We start from the raw sequence: 19,622 nt of genomic DNA, 5'->3' as shown, positions 1-19,622 counted from the left end.
GTAGCCTCCCACATGTTTCTCTATGCTGTGTGTTTTTCTCACAGTGCTGTGTCTAGTTGGTTACTTTCGGCTTTACTTTGTGAGTTGTCTTTTCTGCTTTCCTTCGGTTTTGTTTTTCCATGTCCTGTGTGTTTTTAAAGTCTCGGTTTGCTTGTGTGCTCTGTTGTGTCACACTGTGTTCCAGCTCGCTTTGCTCCTAATGTGCTTCCTGCTGGCTTCTTGTGTGTTTAGTTAATGGCATAAACAAATGCCATGTGTTTTGAAACTCTGTAACTAGACTTCATTGTTTTTTTTAATCCCCTCTCTCTCCTGCGGGTAGTTTATCCTTAAAGCTCGGGTCCTCTACCAGACCCTGGGAGTATGAAGGTGCGCTCTTCTAGGACTGTGTTCTTCTGAACAGAGGTCTGATATTGTTCCTGGGATCTGCTGGAGTTTCCCACTCTCACATACATTAATCACATAATTTCAGTTTCTGTGAGACACCTGCACAACTCTTCTGAGTTTCCTCAGTATCCACTCTTTTTTGCAGTGCATTTTCTCTGGTTTATTGGAGACTGAATTTGCTCCATGACTCTACAAGGACACTCCCGATAAAGCAGGTGCAAGCGACAGAGCAGCCCTTATAGAACTACACCATGTGACCTTGTCAAATAATGGAGTGAATTTTTTTTTTCTACTTCTTTGCTACATTTATGAAGATGGTTTTAACTTGTCATTAAACAGTTTTATGAAGTTGTTATAGACATTATATACTAAGGTATGAAATAATCAAGTAATTATTTTGGGGGGAACTTTGTTGTACTTCCCTATCTAATTGCACTTCACGGATATTTGTTAGAAAAACTTTATGGTGTAAAACATTAAACCTTAAGTATGAAAATATCTCAAATTATATATTTCAGTATTCAAAAAGAATTGCTTAACATAGTAATATATTTAAGATAAAAAATACATAAATCAGTGGTAAAATAGCTCATATATATTTCTATAATGTCCATTCCACATTACTAATACCTGCAAATAAGTGAACAAACCAATCCTAAAAATATTTGCATAAATCTATCCATGTATTTATCGTTATATAAACTCAACTTTTCCTGTGTCCGTTTAGAAGCACATTAGATGGTGCAAAGGAATGTATAGCCAGTACTGAAATAAATACTAATACTAGATGTGACTCTTAAATTTAAGTCGGAGTTTTACTTGCTTTTGATCAGTTTGTGCAATCTGAATTCCCTTGAAGTATTTAATTACAACAACAGAGCTGATTGATCTGTTTTCCTATGTTTGCACCTGATTTTAATGCAGCACACAAACCTGTTTTAGAGCGTGGGGCGTAGCGTGGCACCAGGGTACACTCAGGAGGAGGAGGAATTCTGCTGTGCCAATGTGCTGCAGCCTCGGTGTCAGTTATGTTTGAGATGTTTATATAAATGCTTTATATCACAGGACACTCGTCACTCACGCTCTTTATACTTGTGATTCTTTCCTTGTTCTTTCGTGCGTGTCTGAACACCGGCGTCCGGGCTGTGATGGAGCGCTGGCGGGGCAGAGTGGCTTTGGTGACCGGAGCCTCGGTCGGGATTGGGGCGGCTATAGCTGTAGAGCTGGCACGGCTCGGAATGAAAGTGGTGGGCTGCGCCAGGGACGTCGGAAAAATACAGGTTTGCAGTTTCTGCGGGGAGTAATTTAATGTAAAGTGACTCTGTCACGAAGTATTGGTTGATATCTAATGCTATGAGGATCATTTTTCAGCAGAGTTAGATGTATTTTTCTCATAAACCTATGTGTTGATTGTGCAATTCACAGTTTGTGTCACACCTCAAAACCACAGAAATGTAGAAAATGTCTTTGGCAGGCATCACTGCATAATCATGTGCCTGCTGTATAGTATACTCTTTGTGAGCTGTTCACAAAGAGCCTCAAGCAAAAATGTATTTGTATTGCACTGCTGCACGTAAGTATTTGAACACTTGGAAATCAGCAAGAATTCTGAATGGTGACCTCATTCATCCTGTCCCCTTAGCAGAAAAGCATGATGTTTCCACCCCCAAATCTTCACAGTAGGGATGGTGTTCTTGGGATGCAACTCATCCTTCTTTTTCCTCTGCAAGTGAAGTTTAGACCAAAAAGTTCTATTTTGGTCTCATCTGACCACATGACTTTCTCCCACACCTCCTCTGGATCATCCAGATCGTCACTGTCAAACTTCAGACGGGCCTGGACATGTGATGACTTGAGCAGGGTAACCTTCCGTGCAATGCATGATTTGAGACCACGTGTTCTACTGACAGTGACCTCTAAAACTGTGGTCCCAGCTCTCTTCATTACATTAACCAGCTCCTCCTGTGTAGTTGAGGGCTGATTCCTCACCTTTCTTATCATCAGTGATACCCCATGAAGTGAGATCTTGTATGGAGGCCCAGTCCAAGGGAGACAGTCGTCTTTAGCCTCTTCCGTTTTCTAACAATTGCTGCTTGGCAATTGCCCCGTAGCCCTTTCCTGCCTTGTGGAGGTCCACAATTTTATCTCTGATTTCTTTTGACAGCTCTGTGGTCTTGCCCATGGAGGCAGTTGGAGTCTGACTGGCTGTAGGGTGGACAGGTGTCTTTAAAAAGCTCAGACAGGTGCTACTAATTTAGATTAATAAGTGGAGTAGACGTGGACTTTTTAAAGGCATAGTAACAGGTCTTTGAGAGCCAGAATTCTTGCTTCTTTGAAAATCATACAATGTGATTTCCTGAATTGTGTTTTAAATGCTGTATCTCACGGAGGGAATGCACCTACAATGTGAATATCAGACCACTCCATGATTTCTAAGTGGGAGAACTTGCAAAATCGCAGGGTTTTCAAATACTTATGTTCCTCACTGTAAATGTTTAAATGGTAGATTGAAACACAGAGCAAACACACAAAGGGAATCCTGAAGTTTGTCATCTTTTCAGACAGAATATGACGGCAGCTTTATGTTAAAACGGCATTTGTGCAGCTTTTTTTTCCCTTTAAGACTTTGGTTAATGATTCTTCAGTTGACTTCAATCTGTAAACTTAGAGGTGATATGCAAAGTGAAAACTTAAATCTACTTATTTACACTAAGTTTATATAAATCTAAATTGTGAACGATTTTTACATACATTAAACACACATGGGATTCTGAAGTCTGTTTTTGTTTCCTGCTTGGTTTCAGAAACTGGCAGCAGAGTGTCAGAGTGCCGGCCACTCTGGTGTTCTGGTGCCTTTCAAGTGTGATTTGACCAACGAAGAGGAGATTCTGTCCATGTTTGCAGCGATCAAAGAGCAGCACAGAGGCGTGGACGTGTGCATCAACAACGCCGGCTTGGCTCACCCAGAGCCGCTGCTAAGTGGCAAAACCAGCGGCTGGAAGAACATGATGGATGTAAGAGCTCAGTGTTATCTCCTGGATTGGTCTGCAGCGATGTTTGTGATTTCTTTCAAAGTAACATCAAGGGTGTCCCAGCAGAACAATACATTAAAATAATAAATGTAACCTATCAGTGCTTTTAATGTTGCACCTGAGTAAGAATTAACACTGTGGGTTAATTTACACTTGTGCACAAGAAGAAATGATTAAATGTAAAGTTTTTTTTCTTCTTCTCGGTCTCTTGCAGGTGAACGTTTTTGGGTTGAGTATCTGCGCACGTGAAGCATATCAGTCAATGAAAGAGAGACATGTTGACGATGGGCACATCATAAACATAAACAGGTGCATTTTTATTTGCTGATGTACAATGACGAGCCCGCATGTCGCATACACTGTTGGTTTCATCTACACATAGTTATAATACAACATTCCTGCTACATTAACAATGATAGAAAAACTTACTGTTACGGTTTTAGAATCTTGAAGAGATGCATCCAAATGCAGGATGCAGAGAGGCAGAGGGCAGGAACCAAAGATGCCTCATTTATTCTTAGCCAGCACACAGTCCATAAGAAAAAGTGTCAGGGATAAGAGCTGAGCTAAATCAGAAAAAAGTGATTTAGTTAATCTGTTGATTTATTAAATGATAACTATACCTGAGAAATATGAAAGAAAGCAAAATCTAAGCTGATGATAAAATCACAGAAAACCAAACAGGAATTATGGCTAGAAAATGAAACCCTGAAGGACCAACAACAGAACAGTAAACAGCCAAGAGAATCCAAAAACCTCTTGGCCCACATGGAACACACAGAAAAAATGTCTGCGCTGGAAAAGGTGCACAGCTCAGGAATTATCATTATCAAATCATCAAAACAAAATGATTGTTACAGACCTGATACAGCTCTGTGGTGGGCCACAGATTTTCTTGAATCAATCAGACATGGCTTTAAAGGAATAACTTAAAGATCAATACATGTTGTTTAATGCCCATCTGTGTAAAAGCTAACAAATTGCCTGCTGTTTTAGTGTATGTGGACATCATGTGATTCCCCTTGCTGATACACATTTCTACACCGCCACCAAGTTTGCTGTAACCGCTCTGACTGAGGGCTTAAGGCAGGAGCTCCGTGCAGAAAACACCCATATCCGAGCCACAGTAAGGCTTTAAAACATTGTAACCAGCTCCAAGGCTGCCTTTACCACCAATATAAGCTTCTATGACACACATGCACAATGCTTCCTGAAGTTCTTTTCAGTATCTACTCTTTTGCAGAGCATTTCTCCCAGCTTAGTGAAGACTGAATTTCCTTTGCGGCTCTATAGCAACAATCCTGATATAAAAGCCAGAGCTTTCTCTGCATATAAGGTAAGATTATTATTTCGGCAGTTCATGTACTATTTAGATGATTACTCGGATTAAAAAAAAAAAAAATTTTCATTTCTCTTGCAGCCTTTGGAAGCAAAAGACGTTGTCAACGCTGTTATATACGTGCTCGGTGCCCCTCCTCATGTTCTGGTTTGTGATTTACTGTTGTTTTCATTTTCTTTTAATTGTGACTTATTTAACTTTTTTTGTTTTCTTGTATTATGTGGTGTTATAAAAAGGTAACATTAACATAACTTTTCTTTCAGATTGGAGAGGTTCAGATGTTAGCAACAGAGCAGAAGTCTTAGAGTTGCACCACGAGACGCTCCTGAATTAATAAGACCAATTCTTCTCCTTTATGAAACTGACGACCAGCATTGGGTGTAACATGCTGCTGTAATCAGATTACGGTACATTTTTCAGTAATACAACACAGTTGTAACAATTATAGCACTACTGGCCTTTTAAAGGTTCTTCCAATCATCTGGAGGATGGCCAAATAGAAAGAAAAAACTGTTAATCATGTCTTGCTGTTGCTCTATAACCAGCTGATTTTAGTTCGTGTGTAAGCAACAGGAAAATTGTAAAATGGGAATCAACTTCTGAGGAGTAAAAATAAGGACATTACTTGTATTTCTTGTTTTGCATGAATTGACAAGAGCACAATGGTAAAAGCACAAACTGCATCCATGATGGAAGCAACTGCATTATGAAACTAACTCAACATTAGCTCTTTGCAAATATCTGCACACACACCATGCAAACACAAGGCTAGTTAAAAGCCCAGAGAGATATTAAAGCTGAGTATATGCTAACCCCTGCCCAGCAGCCAGAGCCTCATCTTAAACATCTAACAAATGCAGTGATGAGGTTGGAGGTTCCATTTCTACCCACTCTACCTGTTTCTACAGTGTAATCACAGTGGCAGTCTTTTTTTAAACAGTGTTAGAGCTGGTTTTCAGCGTTTAGAATTAAACGCTAAAAGAAATGCGTATCCACGTAAGTTAGGGATTTGTGTCAGTGTGTGGGGCTATAGCTTAAGGTCATGTTGTTCTTGCTAATTATATGATAGTGTACTTCAGGGAATCTTACAGAGTAGCATCTCACAGGTAATGTGAGTAATGACTGAAACACAGGGGACAGTTTATGATCTGGTCCTTATATAACTTTATGATGTTTGTTCTGAATAATTTCACTAACTTATCTAATAAAATGGTGTTCAAGGAAACTTTGTTGCACTCTGTTATTTTTTTTATTAGAAAATTTTGTATCTACATAATTATTATGTATTATTTAAAGGAAATTAAATTTATACATTGTATGGCACAGAAAGGGCTGAAAAATAGCTGAAATATTTGGATACCGTTAATGAATAACATACTACTAATACATGTGAAAGTAAATGTAAAAAGTCCTGAGAATGTTAATGTTATGTTATGTTATTTAAACATATTGAATTTCCCAGAACACACAAACTGAGTGAAGTGACAGAAATGTCTATGTGGCGGCCACAGTAAGAGCTGTTTGAATTCAAAGGGGCGTTCCTCCTTTGGCATTTGATCCATGGCATCCTTTATGAAACGAGAGAAGATAAAGCCATCAACACTCGTTCATGAAAATGATCAACATAATTAACTGCTGTAATAAAATATAAATTTTGTTAAAGTGTTGCCTGAAAAACAATCACCAGCCACTTTATTAGATACAGCTTGCTATTACAAAGTTGGACCCCTTTTGCCTTCAGATCGGCTTAAACTCTAAATGGCAGAGTCAACAAGGTGCTGGAAACACTCCTACTAAGATTTTGGTCACACAGTTGCTGCAGATTTTTTAGATGCACATCCGTAATGTGAATCTTTTAAGTTCCCACATCCCGTTGGATTGAAATCTGGTGACTCTGGACTTCATTTGAGTGCAGCGAAGTCAAAACAGAAAATTACCAGGACATTTTCTGTTTTTCTACGTAATTCTTTTTTACAGCGTGGTTTAAATATTAATTCGATTTTATATTTGTTTTTATACTCTGTCACACTCTGCTGACATTTGTGAGCTACTAGACCTTAATGAGCGATTTCTTTAACATATCACTGACCCCATCTAGGAAGCATAATCTGTTGTGAATCCATTTAATCCGCTTTTGTGCACATGACAGTAACCATGGTGCCCTGAAGAGATGGCAACAACAAGACAACCCCTGTAAATGAAATGGTTTTGCAAACAGTTTTACCAGAGGCCATTGCTCTCTTCTGATCCCTCCTGGATGATTTTTCTCTAGTTTTGCTTTTTGCTTGTGTATTTGTCACTGTTGGGAGCATGAGACAGCAAATCCTGTCCATTCAGGTTAGACAGATTTAGCCCAGCTCCCTCAGGTTGCTGCACCCATACATGCACAGTCTCAACAGTGTTATAGAGAATATCTTTGCTGTTCTGCTATTTTAGCAGTACCATGATAAATGGTATGCATGGGCATGACTGACTGTGTTGTTTTACAAAAAAATAAAAAGGAAAATACGAATCTTAATCTTCAGTGTCAAAGAGCAGATCAATTATATCTTTGTCAGCTAAAGTCAGCTAAAGTAATCTGAATAACTGATATCTGACATGTCCAGTTTATATATGAAGAAACCTTTTCTTCTTAAAGTCAGAATAGATTGGTGTCCCAAGCAATAGAAATGCCTTATAAACCAGTATTGACCACATGAAGAATCTGGCAGTAAACACAACCCTGATGAAATAACATAAGTTCAATAAGTTCAGTTCAGTTCAGTTCAGTTCATTTTTATTTCAAACATTTCAAACATGTGCCTTCACAATCATTACAAAATATCATTCCATTATTTGTTTGAAAAGGAGTAGGCTGAAGTATTTACTTATTTGTCCCTACCCCCTCAAGTTTTACCTCTCATTCATTTAATTTTTTTTTTTTGTCTTAAATTAAACAAACAACATATGAAACATATAAACATATGAAGTAAAACAAAACATAACATACATAAATCAAAAACAAGAAATTAGCAAGCCCCACCACAGTATAGTTTCTTTCATATGAAAAATACAGAATGTGTATATTTGCAGATACACAAGTTATGGAAAAACAACAAACCAAAACAAAACAAAAAAACAACCAAAAAAGAACCGCAACACCATTACCAGCAACATTACCATCCTGGGTTAACCCCGTTTTCTTCATTCTTATACTTATTTAAAATTAGGTTTTTATATTTTACTTTAAACTGTTTTATGTTTTGACTGTCTTTTATTTCTTCTGTTAGACTGTTCCATAATTTAACTCCTGCAATTGAGATTGACATAGTTCTTAAAGTTGTTCTAGCACTTTGTATTTTTAAATTCCATTTCCCTCTTAAGTTATACCCACCTTCTCTTTCTATGAACAATTTACAGATTTCTTTGGGAAGCAATTTATTTCTGACTTTATACATTATTTGCGCTGTTTTAAGCTTCACCAAGTCTTGGAATTTAATAGCTTGCATTTTGACAAAGAGTGCATTTGTATGGTCCCTGTACCCTACATTATTTATTAATCTAATGGCCCTTTTCTGTATTATAGTTATTGTTTGTGTGTTACTTTTGTATGTGTTTCCCCAGACCTCTACACAGTAGCTCATATATGGCAGTAGTAAAGCACAGTATAAAATGTGCAGTGCTTTCTGATCCAACATATGCTTTGCTTTTCCCAGGACGGCAATGCCCCGTGCCAATTTCCCCCGAACATAAGTAATGTGTGGCTTCCAACAGAGCTTGTGGTCAATGATCACCCCAAGAAATTTTATTTCATTTACTCTTTCTAAATATACATTGTCAACACATATTTCTACTTCGATGTTTTTCTTTTGGTTTCCAAACAACATAAATTTGGTTTTATCGAGATTCAATGATAATTTATTTATATCAAACCACTTCTTTAATATCGTTAATTCCTGTGTGATCATTTCCAAAACCTGTGGCAACTCCACACCTGAACACAGTATATTTGTGTCATCTGCAAATATTACAAACCTTAAGTAACGATCATTTAAATAATAAGATAAGATAAGATAACCTTTATTAGTCCCACACGTGGGAAATTTGTTTTGTCACAGCAGGAAGTGGACAGTGCAAAAGTTATGAGGCAAAAATTAGAATACAATAAGAATAAATACAGTACACAACTGTACAGAATAGAATAAAATAAAATACTATATACAGTAGAATAAAATAAAATAAATATACAATAAGATAAAAATAGAATACAAATACAAATACTATATACAACTGAGTAAAAATACAACGATGACAGAAAGGATTATTGCACTTAGTATTATTGCATATGTATGGATGTGTGTGCTTGATCAGTTAAAGTCTTTATTATGGAGTCTGACAGCAGTGGGGAGGAAAGACCTGCGAAATCTCTCCGTCCCACACCGTGGGTGCCGCAGTCTCCCACTGAAGGAGCTGCTCAGTGCTGTCACAGTCTGCTGCATGGGGTGGGAGATGTTGTCCATCAGGGATGACAGCTTAGCCGCCGTTCTCCTGTCACTCATCACCTCCACTGGGTCCAGAGGGCATCCTAGAACAGAGCTGGCCCTTCGGATCACCCTGTTCAGTCTCTTCCTGTCCCCAGCAGAGATGCTGGGGACAAAACAAAAGCAGAGATGCTGGGGACAGGAATACCAGAATACCAGAATAACATAATAACATAATAATAACATAATAATAATACCAGAATAACATCATAAATGCTGTCAACATCTCTGCTCCCTGCACACTCAACTTTTTCTGTACATGGTTATAAATATGCCAAAAAACCAACTAATTACAGACTTGAATTCAAAATGAGTGGCTGTTTTGGTCTCCAATCAGCTCGCTAGCCACTGCATTCAGGAAACACAAATGTAGCTAAATCCAGTGAAGTGGTTTGGTTTAAACTAGATTAAAACCAACATATAAAAATATATATTTTACAATCAAATAATTAAAAATACTAACCGAAAATGTTCTTAACTACACTATTATTTTGTGTCTATGTGGATAATAGCAAACACTGAAATACATGAATTCTGTACATGAATTTTGTACATGAAAATAATTCTCTACTCAAAATGCGACATTTGTTCTTGCAAAAATTATTTACGTGCGTTTAGAATAGAGACACAGAAATAAAGCCATGAGCTACAGCAGGCTCTTGTGAATGCCAGGGCTTTATATCAGCTGTTTCTGGTACTACTGCACTGCTAACATGTTGGTTAATTTGACACACTTTGCTGTATCTATTTCTTGTTTATTTTTCTCTCTTAGTTTTTTTCCCTCTTTTCTTTCTTCGTTTGTATCCCGCTTTATTAACACTAACTCTGTTCTAGGGTGCGTAGGCGCACACGGAAAGTAGGAGGGGCCAGAGGCGTTAAGAGATCTGATTGAAAATTAAAATTGAACTAATGCAAACAAGAAGAAAAAAATCAGCCCCCCACAGGGAAAATACCCGGTATACCAGATTACCAGTCCGGTATTCTGGTATTCTGGTATTGTATATGTATATGTCCCTGGGACATCGCGTAAATGTTGTCCCTGGGACATCATGTAGAAGTTGCCCTGGGACATCGTGTAGATGTTGTCCCTGGGACATCATGTTAAAGTTGCCAGAGACATACCATATGAAAGTTTAGCTTCTTTTAGCCCCTGTTTGTTTTATATTATTTTATATATATATATTTTTTAATATTATATTTAATATTTACATTGTATTGCAAAAAAACCCAAAACAAGTTAAAATGAATTAATGAATATTGACTAATTAAACCTTCGTTATTTTTCCACCAGAAATGGACGACATAATTAGAAGAAGTGTTCTGAATGACGAAAAAAAAAGAACTGGAAAAGACACACAACTTTGTGTGCATGTGTCACAATGCCAGGAGGACCCATTCAGTGTTGTGTTAGAAAAATTGAACTCATTAACCCTTCATGGACATTATAAATGTTTAAATGTTGCCTCAGGTAAAGACAGGAAAAGAGACTATTACAAATTCAACTGCATCAGAGCTGGGGAAAAAAGTCGAAACCGCTACAGAGCAGTGGGCTGTAAGGCCTATGTTTCATTTAAAGTACTCAAATGCTGGAAAGACCACACAGTCATCGTGCAGCGTACATATGATAAGCATGATGGGCATGATCCTTCGGACCCAAAAGACGCACATTTCAACAATATTTCCAGTGATTTGAGGAGGAAGATTGAGGAACTGCTTTCCCTTGGAACTAAGCCAGCCATCATACTAACCGAATGTCATAAATGGGCCAAAGAACATGGACACAGAGATCTTCACAACAGAGAGCATTTTGTCACACCACGTGACATTGACAGTGTTAGAACCTGCATGATGAGGAAGAAGCACTTTAACTGTGGAGACAGTCAAAGTGTACATACCTTACTTAATGGAAAACATCAAGAACATGTTCTCTTCTATCAACCATACACATCTGACCAAGAACTAATGATTGTTTTGCAGACACCTGTAATGAAATCAAACATGGAGAACTATGCAAAACAGTTAGTATTTGTTGACACCACGCACTGCGTTAACCAGTATTCATTTCCCTTATTCACACTTGTTGTAAGAGATGATCATGGGCATGGAGTCCCTGTGGCCTATGCTATTGTCAGCAACAAAAGTCAGAAAACCCTGGAAACTGTTCTTGGAATAGTTTGTGAGCATTTCCCAACTTCCCCGAGGTAAATAATACATTGACAGCTATTAATTTTGAAATAATTCCTTTTCAAAAAAGTTATAACATGCCAGAATCTAATGCTATAGCTGCAGCATGGGCTGCAAAAAACTTTCCTTTCCAGTTGTTAAAGTTATTCCTATAGGCTGTATGCAGTATTTTATATATCTACTTGTGAGTTGAAATGTTTAATTTGGCATTGAAGTGGTGCTTTGAGATAGCAAAAACATTTTCATACTGTTTAATCTCATTTAGTGTTTTCTTTTTTTCTGTAGAGCATTTATGGTTGACAAAGACTTTGCGGAAATAAATGCTTTGCAAAAGGTTTTTCCAGAGTCAGCTATCCTTCTATGCTGGTACCATGTCTTGCAGGTAAACCACATTGTTTTCTTTTCACGTTGTCTAAGATGCACCTGAAACACATTTTTACAACAGGGTCCTGTTGTTATGATTTGCCTCATTGTGATATTCACCTACTCAGGTTAATGAATATAAAGGGATAAAATGTTGAGTGACTATGTCCATCCATTTAAGACCACAGTGCACTCATCTTCTGGTGGCTGCTTCCCAAAGCTCTTTTTGACATTTAAAAATATGTTTGCCTGGTTGATTTCTGTAATGCACAGGTCCTCTTGTCCAGTGAGTGACAAAGTTATTTTTGGACGTCAGCTTTCTTTTATGCTTTTTGTACAGCTGCTCCTCTGTCTCTCTCTCCAGATTAACTTTTTTTCTCTTACATTCACAGGCTGTTAATCGATGGCTTTCAAAATCAGAGTCCGGGGTCCATGGGCTTTCTAACACCCAAAAGAGAAATGAAATCATTTCTTTCTTTTGTATTTCTAAAACTGGCTTCTTATCTTGCTTATCAAAACAAGTACTTAAGCTGTGCAGACCATCATTGTGTCACCCACTGTGCAGGAGAACTTGTGAGTGGGATTCTTTCACAGACAGATGCTGAAACCAAATATGCTTATAGGTTTAGTGTTCCTTCTTAGCCATTGTAAGGGAAGAAATAATTGCTTCTTAATACAAAAACACGACATATTATTAATAACTTAAAATTCTTAATGTTATTCAATAAAAGGAAAAGGGCTTCAATACATAATATTAAAGATTTCAATAGGTCTGTTAAATGGATTGAAATATATTCTGTTGCATCCAATTCTCTTAGGAGGACGACTTTAAAGCCACATCAGCAGAGTTCTGCCAGACATTTAAGCAATACCCTTTGGTGTGCCAGTATTTTCAGAAGCACTGGGAAGGCATTGGCCACATGTGGTGTGACTACGGCCGTCGCTTCAGTCACGCTCGTTCTGAAACAAACAATGTGATTGAAAGGTATGATTTATTATTTTGACCTCATTCAATTGTATTGCTGAAAAAAAGATATTATGCTTTAATCCAAGAGGCTAAACTGAGTAGGTTCGTCATGTCATTGCCAGAACAGGTTTTAGGCAAATCCTTTAAATTCTAGCAGCGTTTTTTATGTTATCACAACAAAAAACAGAGTAGGTGGATTTGCCTAAATCAGCTAAACCGGCACAGAGCATTCCTTTATAAAAGACGTGTGCAATAGGTATTCCAATTTTTAAAAAAATAATACAGTCTTGATTAAAACTTTAAATTCCTTCAATTACAGTTACTAATCATTTCAAATAACTGTTTTTCAGATTTTTCCACCGCCTGAAATACCAGTTTTTATCTGGCTACAAGAATAGGCGTCTGGATGATCTGATTGAAGTGCTCCTAGGGAAGGCCGACGACTACTTCTCAGTCATAAAAACCCTGCAAGATGTGGGCCGCATGAAAAACAGGTTTGCTGACACCTTGTCTCAAGTTTCAGACTCTGCTTCAAGACTGATGGAAAGTGGTTGGGCTCTTAAAATTACAGTCAAGAACAGCCATGGAGTTAATGCATATCAAGTCCCATCTGAGTCAAGAGAAGACATGGTGTATGATGTCTGCCCTGTTGAGTCCTACTGCAACTGTACATATGGCTTACGAGGACTTCTTTGCAAGCATCTAGTGTTACTTGCAAAATTAGCAGAGGCTGACAATGACATCTATCCAAACATGGAAACAGACCTTGGCAAGAATTGCAGTGAAAGAAAGGCATTACTTTGTACACTGTGAGGACTTGAAAGTGATAAAAATGCCAAGTTTGTTTGGAAATCTGTGTTTTTTTGCATCGGCTGAAACACTTCAGTGCACTTGTTGTACGTTCTCTCACTATAACACATGTGCTTGCCTGAAGGTGGCTTGTAGCCATTTTAAACAAATGAAAAACTCTCTGAAAAGTCCTCTATCAACTTTGAATGACACTCCTGTAGTTGAAAGCACAGACAAAAAATGCACAGAAGATGCAGTTGGAAAACTAAATGCTGTTTTAGACACAGTTAAACAGTGGGCATTCATTCCAGAGGGTATTACTGCAATGATAGATGAACTGCATACAAATGTCTTAAAAACAAAACAAGTAGGCAAAAGTATATGCCAGTACGAAATAAAGACGACAGATAATGCACGCAAAATTAGGCCATTGTATTCTAGCAAGAAACGTTCGGCCAGCATCGACATTCCAACAGTCTGAAAATGAATGTGAACAGTCGATAACCACTGAAAGAGAGACATCCTCTGGAGAAAATGAAAACCTTTTGGAATACAAAACAAAAAAGAGAAGAGTTAAAGCTAAGTATATGCACAAGCAGACTTTTGTGTGACATTTCAAAGGGACTGCATCCATTACTTCTGTTTATTGAAACCTAAAGCTGAATAGCTGTCTTAACTTTCTGCCAAGGAACAGTTGAAAAGAAATTGTTTGGTCTCTCAAGCAGTTGTTATTTATGTGTGTTATTCATTATTTTGGCTTGGTTGCTGTTTTTGATACAAATTCATCTGTGCCCATTGTAATATTTTCATATGTTACTATTTTTATATTGCTATGCATTATAAATAAAGGATTACTTATTACTATTAAAGGTCTGCATTTGTAATTGTTGGTATTATTTATAAAATATGCGCTCTTAAGTTTTTTGCTCCATAAAACGATACCTGTCACTTTTTGGACATAGAGTATCAGCTGTTGAGAATCCTGGCTCATACAAAATAGAAGTAAAAGGTTTCAACATCCAGCCTTTTTATGATTAAATACAAAGTGTAATAACAGAGTTATTGGGGTGTGATTTTGTTAATAGTTAGTCTTAAGTATAAGTTTAATAGTAATGAGTAAGAAAATATAGCCAGAATAATGGAATGAGACTAACACCTGACCTCACACTGAGATTTGGTATGAAGTGGCATGTTTGTGCTAATGCTGACATTGGGGCTCAGAGTTCCTCTGTGTGTATATATTTGTGAACGTTAACTTGGCTAATGTCCAAGGGTTTGACTGCTTTCCTGTTGGATTGTATCACAAAGAACAGGGATAAGAGCACCAGTGGCCGTGCACACCCTCATCTCTCTCCTTCACCCGATCATTAGTGTTGGAAACCGGCATTAGTTAATCTAAAAGAATTAGATTAACAAAGAAATGTTTGTTTGTTTTTAACCCCCCCCCGAGAAAAAAAAAAAACAGAGCAACCAAAGCAAAGCATTACTGCTGAAATGGTTCAATCTACAAAAAAAATTGAGATTTTACCATCCTGCCTCTAAGGCTTTAAAAACTGAATAGGCAAAAATGTAAACATTACTTATGTTCAGAAGGGTTAAAGAAATCTGAGCTGGCAGCAATCACTTCAGAGTGTAGGGTCAGGACACTTGCAAATGTTCAGATGTGAGAGGAACAAACAGGCAGAGTCCAGGAATAAAGTTGTCATTCTTTGTATTTTCAATTGAGAATGTGCCCGCAGCTGGGCGAAATAGAGTGTGTGTGTGTGTGTATGTGTGGTTTCTGCAGACAAAGCATAATAATACAATCAATTAGGAATCAGATTACATAATAAACATAAAGATACAACTGAGGTGTACTCAAGTACAGTATATAGCTAAATAAGCTGACATTATACTTCAGCCTGGTTACATAAACTTAAAGTCAGACATTATGCATTAACACACCGCATACAACTATGCACTGAAGGCAACTTTACATCGGTTTATCATCTGTTACACAGAGCACAGAATCAACAACACGATAACAACGAATCTCTCTGCTAGAAGCTAATTAGCAAACAAATCTGTTATGCTAGCGAACTGCCACTTGTACATAACGTCACTTAAACAGAAGCAGAAACTGCTGGTAAGTCATCAAATACACTCATGGCTGAACACCAACATAACTGAGTGAAGTAAAACATTAACTTACGGTCTTATGAACGCACACACTGTCCGTTGTTTGGCTGCCGTTTGTCTCTGAACTAAAGTTGCGGACATGCACCCCGATGGTGCATTCAGGGGGCATAGGAAATCCCATACACAACCCTAACCCTTTTGTACAACTTATATAGGTTAAAGCTATAGTTTTCAGTACCATTATGACATGCACTCCACATGAGTTCCCATCCTGTTGATGTGGGTGGCTCACATGTGACAAGGTCCACTCTCCAGCGCAGCCTCTTGCTGAAGCAAATGAGCTGAGAGATCGCAGTTATTACAAATAAAAAGCATATAGAGAAATCAATAACCACGTTCGGTAATGATTTCAATTAAATTAAATATGTTATGTTAAATATGTTAATTAATTACCTCCAGTTTTTCAACACCGCATTTTTTCTGACCTCCGACTCGCCAAATGAATTCATATAGACTATGGTCCTCTTGGGTATGTCACAAAACTGTTTTGTAAAAAGATGGATATGGTAGGCTTGGGCCTTGAGCTTTCCTAATGAGGGACACTGAAAAGTATCATGCACTAGAGAGAGTGCAAAATCTGTGCAACTTACAAACAAGGTCCAGTGGCTGCCGTTTTCCAGACAGGCTCCAATCAATTTCTCATACATCTGAAAGATGTTTTTCTGGAAATAAAAATAATGTGACAAGTATGTTTTTCTGTCAAGAATGACACTGCAAAACTGCAAAAGCTTGTCAGGTGAGACTTGTAATTAATTCTGCAGATACACAAACATATAGAAAGTGTCATTTTTGGTTTCCATTAATTAATTTCTATAGTGTGTACAAAACAAATCAAGACCACAGACTCAACACGCACCACTCAATTTTTGGTGTTCTTTATCAGTTGGCCAAGACAGAAATGTTTTAATCTGTGTGCATTGCTTTTGAACAAGTCTTTACACAGAAAAGGTTTCAGAAAGGTATTTTTCAGGTTCTTCTGACAAGGCTTCAATTTTGGAAAATGCTGTTTGTTTATAGTGGCAACTTATAAACCCTTTGTGATAAGAACATAGTTACCACAGTCCAAGTCATACCTTCAAAAAGTATGCACTTTGTGCTCTTGTGGACCCATCCAAAATTTTTCCAGTGATTTGGCTTGGTATTGGATAAATGTGAGGGAAATTCTATAAAAATAACATAAATACACCTATGTTTTCAAATACATTACAAAAAACGTAAACATGCTATGTCATTATGATCAAACAAGCTTTTCAGCATACCTCACACTGCAAATAGATTAGGCCATCTATTACCTTATAAAACAAATAAATAAATACATATAAATAAAAACAGAACTAAGGAATACGATTCATTAAGTAAATTGTACAATAAAGTGTATTTAAAGCAGAATTTAACATTAGTTTTATGACAACATAAAAGGATTTTTATGTCAAGAGGTACCTCATCTGAAATGTTAGTCTGGTCAAACAGGGATTTCAAACTTGAAATACCAGTAGAGTTTGGTCCAGCTACTCCCACAAGGTAATCTGTGAGAAAGCATATGCTGTAGTCAACAGATATCATTTTCTTTTTGCATGCTGCAACCATCATCCATTTCAGTCTTCTAGGAGCTTTGTCTGGTTGTAGTTCTTTTTTCTCCTCCTCTCCCCTCATCTATTAATTAAATTGTTTTCTGACCTTCCTAACTGTTTCCGACCTGTCTTCCCAATGTGATGTTTAAGCAATATATGTATGGTCAGAAGGGGGTGAAATTTTCATTGCAGTTGTACGTGTAACATTGCATGTGATAATAAAAGGCTTGATTGGTTGATTATTCAACATGAGTTGACATTTACCTGACATTGTGAAGGAGTCACAGTTTCTGTAAGGGTGTAAGAACATAACATGTGGATTTGTTACACTTCTTTTTCACAAGTTAATAACAATCAATAATTTTCATTCCATTATTTACAAGCTATCACACGATGTCCCAGGGACAACATCTACACGATGTCCCAGGGACAACATTTACACGCTATCACACGATGTCCCAGGGACAACATCTACACGATGTGCCAGGGACAACATTTACACGATGTCCCAGGGACAACATCTACACGATGTCCCAGGGCAACATTTACACAATGTCCCAGGGACAACATTTACGCGATGTCCCAGGGACAACATTTACACGATGTCCCAGGGACAACAATTACACGCTATCACACGATGTCCCAGGGACAACATCTACACGATGTGCCAGGGACAACATTTACACGATGTCCCAGGGACAACATCTACACGATGTCCCAGGGCAACATTTACACAATGTCCCAGGGACAACATTTACGCGATGTCCCTGGGACAACATTTACGCGATGTACCAGGACAAATTTGTAAATTTCTGGATTACTGTTAATCTCCATAGAATCAAGAACTCATGTCCAGTTTCACAGCTATGGACCAGTTAATTATGTTTCCAGGTGATAGTTTGATTCATAGATTCAGCACACAACCATAAGTCTAGGCCTTTTAGTCCAGATTCTCTTCACTTATGTTTGTAAAATGATCAGGGAAGCTACTGCAATTTTGCCTGACCCAACCCCCGGGCCACGAAACACCCAAAAAGTTGGGGAACGCTGGTCTAGAGAACACTGGTTAGCTAATGCTGTCGTCAAGTAGCCTATCGCTAGCAAACAAACAGCAAGCCAAGTGAGGAACATATGTATAATGCTTACCGTTTACTTGGTAGAACCTCAAAATCCCATCCTTTCGTGAACCTCGGGACCAAAAATGGTCCCGCCCCAAAAGTGCTCTAAAAATGTTATATATCAATATTTTTTTCTACTTTAAATTAGTCAATCTTTTAAAACTACTTCTGCTTAAAATATCCATGTCAAGTTTTAATTATATTTTCATTGTTTTAACCCTTTAAATCCCAGTTTTATTACATGAGCGCCCTGTTTTTTTAGCCCCAAAAAACAAAAAAACTAAATATTTTCCAAAAAAAACATTTGAAGTAATATTTGTTTGTTATTATAATTAGGCCTTTAGATGGACTAAAGATTGGCACCAACAGTCATTTCGATCGCCTTTTATTTTTTTTCCAGGAGCGCATTTCATAAAATGCACACTATCGACCACGCCCAAAAAGTGCTATAAAAAATTTATATATTAATATTTTATTCCACTTTAAATTAGCCAATCTTTTAGACCTACTTCTCCTTGAAATATTCATGTCAAGTTTTAATTACATTTCGCGGATTTTAACCCTTTATATCCCGGTTTCGTCACATGAGCACACTGCTTTTTTTGCCCCAAAAACATAAAACATAAAACATAAAATATTTTCCAAAAAAAACATTTGAAGTAATATTTTATTGTTATTATAATTAGGCCTTTAGATGGACAAAAGATTGGCACCAACATTAATTTCGATCCGTTTTTAATTTTTTTTGCAGAAGCCGAAAATGTCCCCAGGCGGCGCTGCTGCTCCTGCTCCCCCGGGGAGGAGTGCCTCTGCCGCGGGTGTGTTTCGCGCAGCGCCGGAGCATATGGTTCGGTTCCCGTGTCTGCAGCACACACTTCCGCTACCACGTGAAAACAAATACGTCATTTCCTGTTGATTAAAAAAAATTAATGCACCCTCAAACGATCCTAAGGGCAGAAAATGGTCCGGAATGAGCAGCGGGCCAAGCTGCTGCTGCACGCGGGAAATTAGTCTGCCTTTTCCGGGTATCTGTCTCGAGCAGGCCGCTGGAGAAGGTGTGTGTGTTCCAGCAGGCGTCACATGTGGAACAAGGGCGCCACCCGGTGGCCAAATAAAAAAATTACAATTCTAAGGCCCTGAGTCCAGAATGAAAGTGAAAGTTAAGCCATCACCACTA

The 19,622-nt window shown here is 37.8% G+C and overlaps 3 protein-coding genes across 3 annotated transcripts; 2 read left to right on the top strand and 1 right to left on the bottom strand.

The window, feature by feature from the left end:
* The first annotated feature begins 1,503 nt into the window (after positions 1-1,503).
* LOC146560024 (dehydrogenase/reductase SDR family member 11-like) lies at positions 1,504-5,980 on the top strand. The gene is made up of 7 exons (XM_085243858.1): positions 1,504-1,664; positions 3,189-3,398; positions 3,631-3,725; positions 4,413-4,542; positions 4,660-4,752; positions 4,837-4,902; positions 5,019-5,980. The coding sequence occupies exons 1-7, from the start codon at positions 1,533-1,535 to the stop codon at positions 5,058-5,060; spliced, it is 768 nt and encodes a 255-aa protein (XP_085099984.1). The 5' UTR covers positions 1,504-1,532; the 3' UTR covers positions 5,061-5,980.
* Positions 5,981-7,284: 1,304 nt separating this feature from the next.
* LOC146560022 (uncharacterized) lies at positions 7,285-19,344 on the bottom strand (the record flags this gene model as incomplete). Its single annotated transcript, XM_085243863.1, has 9 exons — positions 7,285-9,407; positions 15,770-16,037; positions 16,150-16,238; positions 16,347-16,418; positions 16,830-16,919; positions 17,016-17,048; positions 17,197-17,282; positions 17,592-17,617; positions 19,163-19,344. Coding segments are annotated over 9 exons (1,152 nt in total), but the record flags the coding sequence as incomplete, so codon positions are not given.
* Positions 10,554-14,936, top strand: LOC146560023 (uncharacterized). The gene is made up of 5 exons (XM_085243862.1): positions 10,554-11,476; positions 11,745-11,841; positions 12,215-12,343; positions 12,641-12,807; positions 13,140-14,936. The coding sequence occupies exons 1-5, from the start codon at positions 10,569-10,571 to the stop codon at positions 13,600-13,602; spliced, it is 1,764 nt and encodes a 587-aa protein (XP_085099988.1). The 5' UTR covers positions 10,554-10,568; the 3' UTR covers positions 13,603-14,936.
* Positions 19,345-19,622: the final 278 nt, after the last annotated feature.

Source organism: Mchenga conophoros, linkage group LG14 (assembly GCF_057382185.1).
Source record: "Mchenga conophoros isolate Kocher_MC1m ecotype Shallow Benthic linkage group LG14, M_conophoros_male_GT1.1, whole genome shotgun sequence".
Classification (NCBI taxonomy): domain Eukaryota; kingdom Metazoa; phylum Chordata; class Actinopteri; order Cichliformes; family Cichlidae; genus Mchenga; species Mchenga conophoros.
This window is presented reverse-complemented; position numbering and strand designations above follow the sequence as displayed.